The sequence below is a fragment of the Morone saxatilis genome, unplaced genomic scaffold (genome assembly GCF_004916995.1).
Source record: "Morone saxatilis isolate NCDOM2014 unplaced genomic scaffold, NCSU_SB_2.0 Contig21, whole genome shotgun sequence".
Classification (NCBI taxonomy): Eukaryota; Metazoa; Chordata; class Actinopteri; family Moronidae; genus Morone; species Morone saxatilis.
Window position 1 is genome coordinate 21,795,074 of NW_023339774.1, and position 9,087 is coordinate 21,804,160.

The 9,087-nt window shown below is 43.6% G+C and overlaps 1 protein-coding gene across 1 annotated transcript in view; it reads right to left on the reverse strand.

Annotated features, from left to right (window-relative positions):
- Nucleotides 1-707: 707 nt before the first annotated feature.
- grk3 (G protein-coupled receptor kinase 3) overlaps nucleotides 708-9,087 on the reverse strand; it is a 35,809-nt gene continuing 27,429 nt past the window's right edge. The window contains 5 exon segments of the mRNA XM_035668368.1: nucleotides 708-827; nucleotides 938-1,972; nucleotides 4,848-4,914; nucleotides 8,024-8,131; nucleotides 8,582-8,676. Of these exon segments, the coding sequence (XP_035524261.1) occupies nucleotides 1,712-1,972; nucleotides 4,848-4,914; nucleotides 8,024-8,131; nucleotides 8,582-8,676 (531 nt within the window). The 3' untranslated portion in view covers nucleotides 708-827; nucleotides 938-1,711.

The window sequence follows — 9,087 nt, forward strand, 5'->3', positions numbered from 1 at the left end:
ATTCAGTCCACTGTATTAGTGGTTTACATCAGCAGGTGCGTGTTTGTTTTTGCGTTTGGAGAGGAGGAGACCTCTGTGGATAATTGGGCTCCCGGTAGAAACCTCCTGAACCATGAACACTGAAGGAATCCTAATTCACGACGAGTAAAATATTCAAACACACAGCTTAAGAAGCAGCAATTACTTAAACTGACCACAAGATGGAGCCGTTCAATGAGGCTCAGATTTACTGTGTGTAGTATTTCATCATTTTATTTTCATTGCTTTCTTTTAACCTCCAATCTTTTGTTGTCATCTTATTTAATGAACAGGTTTTTTGGTGTGTTGACTCTAAATCCTTTTGTTAGACACTTTGCACTCAGCACTTTGCATTGTTACTGTTATTGTTTACACCTCCAGGCAAACGTATTTCCTTATATAAAGAAAGGGGGTGTGGCAGTATATCACTCCTGAGTTTAAAGGTCACGACTATAACTGGCTGCTTTCTGTGCTCTAAAAATCTATTCTGAATGTTACTGCTAGCCAGTGCAGATGTTAAACTGGGTGATAGGGATATAAGTTGGAGATGTGAGGTTGATTTCTGACTCACAGAGAGCTGTGATAGTCACCTGAATATATGTTCTGTGTAAATAAAGGTTTGCACAGACAACGGAGAGAATAATTCATGTTTGTTAGTCGCAGATTTAAAAACTGATCAGCGGACTCACCTTTGGGGATCTTGAACTTGTTGTCCTTCTTGTACCACAGACAGCCTCGGTCCGTGTTGATGACCCTGACGGGAAACTCTGAGTCCGGACAGTCGGCTGTTTTCAGGGTGAAATCCGTCGCTGCGTCACGAAGGAGAAAAACAACAATAAAGAAACAGCTGACCGTGTTGGATTCATGTTTTCAGCTGCTGGTTGTTTCTTTCTGATAAAACATCAACGTTCGTACTGACCGATGAACTTGTTCTCAGCAGGAAGGTGGAGTTCGGGGTTGAGTTTGAAGTCTCCGGTCCAGCGCTGAGCCCACTCCTCTGAGATGTCTGATGAGACAGCGGTGATGTGGTATTGTTTACAACAAATGGAATAAAATATATTGACCAAAATTATATTGTGAATATTATTTTATGTAATTTATAAATTATTAGCGTCTCGTTATCCAGATTGTCCATGTTTTCTCTTTGAGTGAGAGCACTACGTAACATCTGATATTAAATACCGTCGCAACGGTAAAAAGTTTAAATATTTTACTATTTTATGGTCGGCAGTGGCGTCTACCTTTGGCGGTATTCTCTGCCGGTTTCATCTAAGTTTTACTGTCCTCTCATCCACTAACATGACATCCGGTTTGCCGTCTACCAATTGACTGATTCCATTTTTTTTTTTTTTTAAATAAACTCTTAAAAGCTATAACCTGTAACATTTCCTCTTTAAAATGACTGTAAACTCTGGCTCAATGTTCTATATGTGGTTGATTAAATCAATAATCTATAGTCATTAACTAGTCAACAGTGTATAAACTCTGGCTCTGTGTTCTATATGTAGTTGAGTTGTTGTCTTCCATTATTCCAAATGTTTCCAACAATGTGAGAAATCTGTGATTTTATTCAGGTAACGTTTTCTATTCACCTTCAGTTGCTTTAACTTCCAGCAGAAACGTCAAAGTGACTAAAGTTAACTTAAATAAATCACCTCATCCATGAACAGCGTCTCTGTATACGTCACACACATTAAATATTGGGGGGAAAGTGGGAAATCTTCACCAAGCTGCTAAAAGATAAACGTGCTATTAACAGAACTATAAAAAACTGTAAAGGAACTTGTTTGACACAACGCCACCTAGAGGCCTTTTGGGGCGTGTGTGTGTGTGTGTGTGTGTGTGTGTCGTACCCTCGGCCCTGACAGCCGAGCCTCTTGGATACGTCTCTCTGCAGCAGCCCCTCCAGCAGGTCTTTGAGCTCTGCGGTGAACGAGTCTGGCAGCTCCACATTCTGCGAGAGACAACGGGGGAGGGAGAGAGGGGGGAGTGAAAGTGAGAATGGGTTGTTTTAAAATAGATTGACATCATTTGCACCTTTTACTATAGTACAAGAGTTTTCAAAGACGTCTGACACTGTCCCACAGCCCCAGACTAAAAACTGAGAACTGCCCCCCCTCTCCTGTCTTTCATGTTCATGTTGTATCATGAGTTTAATTTTGGACTTTTGTGTCTGTATGTAAATATCTGAGCGGCTGGAGGACAGTGTCTGACAGTCTCAGTAATGTCAGATAGCAATGTCAACACAATACTCTCAACTGCAGCGTCAGCAGACAGTCAACAGTTAGCTGGCTAGTTAACGAGTGGAAAAGATTAGCTAACTAGCTCGCTCATATACATAAATCTAGTCTAAAATGATGTGCATCCCGTGTGAGTTCATTTAGTTATGTAATTTAACTACTTTTGATAGTAACTAGACACATAGCCAACAGGGTTGGGTCAGTTTCCGGTATTCTCGGTGCAAAAGGGACTCAACCAGCATTTGTTTATCGTTTCATTACGAGCCGTTCTGATGATTTTAATTAACTTTCCTGTAAAGAGTCAGAACTGTTTGTTTGTTGTGTCAGATTTGTTTACAACAGACAATTATACATCTCAACCTTTCTGACCCTCAGCTGTGTAAAAACGACACGTTATGAACTTTAAAACAGAAGAATGAGAAATGGTCGTTATCTCATGGGCTGAAAATAAAATCTTCCTAGGAAACGATGCTCCGCTGAGAGTTTGAAAGCACTTTCTGAGCTGTGAGTCGGCCACTCTGACCGCGCTGATAACTACAATAACTAACTTCCTGTTGTTCTTCGTGCACTGTGCCTTCCACCACAGATTGTATCTCTCCCTCGCGGTTCTGCTACAGTACGAGTCAGCCACCGCCCTCTTTATTCTACGTCTTTTGCTTTACGTTCTGTCAGCGGCTCCATAGAGACGTTTCAGAGAGCAGATGTGCCATCTATCGGGATCTGTTCCGCCCGTCCGCCTGTCCATCCCCTTCCTGTCTTGGCTGCTCAGTTCTCAGCCTTTTCACTGCTGTCTGCTCCCATCGTGTTTATGTAATGAGACCATTCATCATGTTTAATAAACACAAAGACATATAGAGCAGTATTTTTAGCCTGCTCGGGGCTGAATCGCAGCCTTTTCCCCCTCTCTCTCTCTCTCCAGCTCTCCCTCTCTCACACACATACACACCCACAGACGAGGATTGAAGGGATAAACCAGATTAAGTGGCTGGATTAAAATCCTAATCTGGATTTATTGTGATATGAAAGATCATGCTTTCTCTGTTTAGAGGTCCTGCTCAGGCAAATAGTGCCTGAGTCTGTGTGTTTGTGTGTGTGGGAGGGAGCAGCCACCCTTCTCAATTGCTTCATGTCCTGACAAAACACATAAATGGACACAGAGATTTGGACGCGTTCCACCGTGATGGACAACTGCTGCTGCTGGCAGGCGGAGTGACGAGGAGCAAAGCTGTGCCGAAAATTCGCTCTACAATTTGTCATCGCGAACTCGTCTGTGCTCAGCGTCGTCGCCTCCGCCGGGCTCTGGCCTGGATGTGAGGAGTGGAGGGGGGAGATAAAGGGTGGGCGAGAGCAGATATGTCACTGGGTGGGCTCAATGGACGCCATTCATCCCCGAGTGTTTGCTGGATCTGACCTGTGACATCAAAAGGCTCAGCAGTGTATTCCTCTAACAGATAATGAGACGTTAAATACACTGCGCTTCCTCTACTCACTGAGCCTCAGGGCTCCTGAAAGGCACACCAGCAGTGTTGTGGTACCTTATAATCAGGGCTGGGTATGAAAAATTTTTTAAAAGTTACAAATCCAGTAACCTGAGTTCTTTGAGAACACACAGATGCTAACTTTTGGTATTTGTTAGTTTAGTCATACTACCATGTCCGACGCAAATTCTCATATTTGAGAAGTCAGTTGTCAGTTCTCTTTTAAACGTTTGTCTCGGTCAGAGGAGTGTGGCAAATGTGTCTTATTTTTGTAGCGTCAGGTCAATTTCCAGGTGTTTCCATGACAGGAGAACTGGTCTGTAAATGTCCAGGATTTCCAGGATGCGAGGAGAACTCTGTCAGTGTTTTTACAACCAGGTGAGATTTAAGGTGAGCTCAGAGAAACTTTCCCCCTTTAGCAGAAAACAAACTGAACATAAATCATTGTGCACAGCAAGGCTCAAACATCTCTGAGCGAAACAAGAAGCAAAACAAGTTTCTGGCTGGAGGTTAATTAAAAATACACAGACTCAAAACAGATGAAACTTTAATGCCTTGTGCATTTTTTATCTTTATTTTTTTGGCCTGGACCACAGATCCCAGACTCTCTGAGTAAACCTGCGCTGGCTGTGGCTATAAATCCATTTGACCCAGAGGGCAGGCCAGGGGTGTGTGTGCTTTAACTTTCCAGCTTGGCTGCTAGTTCAGTTTATCTAAGCCGGGGTTTCTGTCATACGCCTCATCTCCTGCGTCTTCCCATGACACAGCAAAGTAAACACACAGCCGAGCGTCCGAGAGGCAGCGAGAGTAAAAAGACGACCCAAAAACAAAGCCGGTTAGCTCAGGTAGATCTGCTTCTTCTAACTGTGCATCATCTGTTGACACACAATACAGTATGCACAGGGACATAAACATCTGTGTGCTTTTGGTATTACTGTAAGGTAAACACAAGCCAAACCCATGTGCTCGGGGTTAAGCAAAGATTCATATTGCCTCTGTGCTTTACGGTGTGTTTACACAGAGACTCCTTGTAATATGTGCATCCGCCATCGTGTGCACCTTCGTGCACCAGCGACTTCTTGGAAACACGCAGCGTGTAGATGCTTCTTACCATGGTGAGCGTCATGCGGTCGATCTCATGTTTGTCTTTGGTCTTGTGCTGTCTGAAGGGACTGTGCCTGAACAGGAGAGAGAGAGAGAGAGAGAGATACTGACTGTGACTGGAGATTATTGAAGAAGATGAGGGAGGACGGGGGTGAGGATGAGGGGATGCAAAGGAGGAATAAAAAGCAAGAAGAAATCAGACACTTTCTCCCGATTTGCACCTTTAAAAACTCCACGTGCTTTAACATCCTTGGTTAAAACTTGAAGCTCATAAATATTACAGCGCCGTAAATTAAGAAATGGTAATTTGAAATGACCTAGATCTTCCTCACGCTAATTAGCCACCTGCATGCTCAAGTGCTGACTTGGAGCTTTAAGGGGTTTTGAGAGTGTTCTCATTCAGTGTTTGGAGGAGGGAAATTGTAGGAAATTGTTATGCAGTCCCCCAAATTCTGGATGGGGGGGATGCTCACTCAACCTGCATGTAATCGCCCTCGAATTAAAGCTGAGAGGAGGCTCTTTAACCTCAGTCATGGTTTCATTTCACATCCACTGATCTGCAGCCAAAAAAGTGTCAGTGTCCAAGACTTGGCCTCCGCAGGATGTTTTCTGTTAGCATTTACAGTAAATCATTCATCAGTCCACTTATACTTGTTTCTTATTAATATATTGTAATGTGGGAAGTATCAAGTGGCAAAACAATGCATTGCAGGGTTTGAATACCGGCCAAAATGGATCTGATACCAGGGCTGCGATCCAGCAGCACTTTGAGCGACAGTGAACTCTGTCTCAACCTCAAGATAAAAAAGCATAAGAGCTGAGAGTGATTTAGGCATTTCTGAAATGTATTTAAATGTAATTCTGAATGTTTGGATGGCCGATCCAAAAGAAAGTTTAAATAAAAAAGGATTAGGGTTAGGTAGGAAAGCAGCAGTATTAAATAACATGTTGTGTGCTGCGTACTTCTGCCTTCATCAGAGTGTGTGATGTTTTTAAGATGGCTAGGTTAAGCAAAGTGCATCCATAAAATTGTATTAGTAACAGCTTAGTTGTTTATGAGAGGGCAGATAATTGAGGCTGCGGTATCGGATAGGGTTGTCGTGGTAACAGCAATAAGAAGTGCCGTTAACTCCGGTTAATGGATAAAGAATATTTTGCTGAAGCGAAGCAGTTTGGGACCAGATTGTTGGTCTGAGTGCTGAAGCAGAGCGGCTGAACTGGACGGAGATGTACAAACACGCTGTGATCGGTGCTGCCTCTGAGGCCTGTATGTCAAGCGAGCGCATTAACGAGACACAGCAGCATCTTTCCATCCGAGATGCAAAGAGCGCCTGCACTCCACTTAGTGGAAGTGATCAAATGACAACTGGCAGCTCTAATGGGAGAGTAGCAGCTTCCAAATGCAACTCCAGTGAGTCTAATTGTTCAGCCTGAGCCAAATGACATCAAAATCAACCGCTGAAGACCGGAAGGATGATAATCGATAAATCCAAGACCGGACTCTACGGATGCAGCCAGAGAGCTCGTTTCAGGAGATGTCCACATTTAAGAAATAAAGAAAGGAAACATGGTGCTGAAACTGAAACTAAATGGGATCTTTAGACTGAAATTACTCTGCAGAGGAACGTTTACGTTGTCTGATAAAGGTTCATTTTCCACCAGAGACTCTGCACCGAAGCCCACGGAGGAGTTACAGAAATCTGAGTTTAGCAGTGGACAATATGGATAAAATCTTCAATTAAATAGCAATTACAATATATATTGTGATAAGTAAATTCAATAAAAAATAAAAACAACTGTCGGAGCAGCGAGCAGCTTAATCACTCCATCAAATGCTGAGCGGATGGATACACTGTTGTTCCACAAGAAATAGTTCCCTAACCCTAGGCTAGAAAAGAGAGAAAAAGACAATATTTAAAAGGTTATATATGAGATTTAAAACATTAATATATCAGCTGTTGTCTATGTACAGATACAGAGTCACATGGTGTCTCTCTCCTTGCTTGTTGTTGTATCCAGCCTCTCTGTGCGTTTGTTCCATAGCCGGTCTGCTCCTACTTGAAACTGCCGTTTTTATCTCTACGTCGGGATTAAGGATTTATTTCCACCAAAACCAGAGTTGGTGATTGTTGGAAACACTAACAGAGATGCTTTTAATCAGTTTTATATGTTAGTTTGGGGCGGCAGTAGCTCAGTGTGTGCCCTTGAGCAAGGCAGCCTAACCCCAAGCCTGCTCATGGGCGCTATGTTAACTGTGGAGGCCCCATCACTCCACCATCTCTCCCCTGTGCTGTCCACAGAGTACATGGAATGTGCTGTATTTCAGCTGTGGTGTATAAAAAAAAATTAAAAGAACAATTTCCCCTGTGGGATTATAAAGTACATCTTCTTCTTCTTCTTCTTTGTTTTGGTCTAGAGATGGCTGTGCTCCACTGTGCGACGTCCAGTGTGAGGAACACATTTTGTAATATTAACCTTTTCATTCTAAGGACAAACTCTAGATGGATTAATCTTTATTGCAGAAAAATAATCCTTGATTCTCGAACCCCTGCTGAAATCGTTATGTGCAATGCTAAACGCAGAGTGTAAAAAGTCATTCTGCTTGTAAGATAAGATTGTTGTAAATTGTTTTATGACAGAATCCGTAGTGTGTTACTTGCTGGAATCAAAACATTTTCACACAGAGGTTTTCAGGTGGTAAAGCAGTCCATCCCCCATCTCTGAAGCAGGCCAACCTTCATTCACAAAGACCAACAACTCCTTCCTCTGTTAAAGTGTTCAAACACACAGAGCCCAACATCAATGGAAAGACACCCCACACCCCACACACACACACACACACACACACACACACACACACACACACTTCTTTGGTTTCTTTCTGCTCGCTCCAACCCAGCAACCATCTCTCACACACTCACACACCCTTTTTACCTGATTCCTGACCTACTGGGCTCAGACCTCTGGCATTTACACACTCCAGATCAAACAAACACACACACAGCCTCGCACACAAACAAGATCAAACACACACCAAACAGACGGCGAGCGAGAGTGTGAGATTCAAAGACTCCGAGAGGCAGGAGAGGGTTTTTGAAAGCAGACGGGAAGTTGAGACATGGCGGGAGTGAAGAGAAGAAGAAGATGACGAGATAAGAGGGGAAGGAAGGCGTGAGTAGTTACCCTCGGAGGAGTTTGAAGAGCATGCAGCCTAAGGAGAACCAGTCGGCGCTGCTGTCGTACGCCGTCCCCTTCTGAAGGACCTCCGGGGCCATGTAGCCATGAGTACCCCTGCCACAAAACACACCACAGCTTCATGTCAAACACACGCTCGTTACTTGTTTACAGCTGGAGGGGAGCAGCGAGCGCCGCTCTGGAGCCCCATTCGACGGGTTGGATAATAGAGGAGAGGGTTGGGTGAAAAAATATCTCCCATCATCCCCTCGGACGACATTTTAGCTCCTGATAGAAAATACTGAGATACACAGTGACATGATGGTAGAAGGAGTAGATGAGTAAGGATTTTAATATTTAATTAAAAGTATATCTTGATGCTAATACTTTTGGTCAAGTGAAAGAACAAAGTACTTCTTCCACCACTTATCTGGTAGAAATACAGATACACAGCCGGACTCTCTGAGCGGGATTAAAACCTCTGAGCGGTGCAGGTAATATTTAAACCAGCCCACCTCCCCTAGAGGAGTAAATCCTGCAATAAGGGGCTTGAACAGAGATACTTACACGCTGGCGTGGGGTTTCTTCTTGGAGAAGTCGCAGGCCAAGCCGAGGTCGGAGATACGAACATGACCGTGCTCATCCAGCAGGATATTAGCTGGCTGAGGGAGGACACACACACATGGGCAGAGAGAGGGATAGAGAGGGTGATACTGATGATGGAGAATACGAGAGATAAGATCATAAGCATAGGAAATAATGTTGGAGACCCCACTAATTCACGACTTAAGCTACAATTTCCGCTCGGCGAGAGAAACTTCTGCCTGGACACAGATGGACTGTCCTGGTTATCCTCCGCTGTTTGGCAAAACCGACCCACTCACTCTCTTTCCCCCCTCCAAACACTCAGCCTAAAAGTATTATCTGCATTGTTCTGCACTGTTTATTGAAGCCCTAAAACTGTTCCTTGACTTCCAGCAAAATATATCTGTTATTATGGCAACCAGTCCAAACAGGGAATTGGAGGAAAAACAGAGGACAGTTGAAAACATGGCTGATATGAATCTATGGTT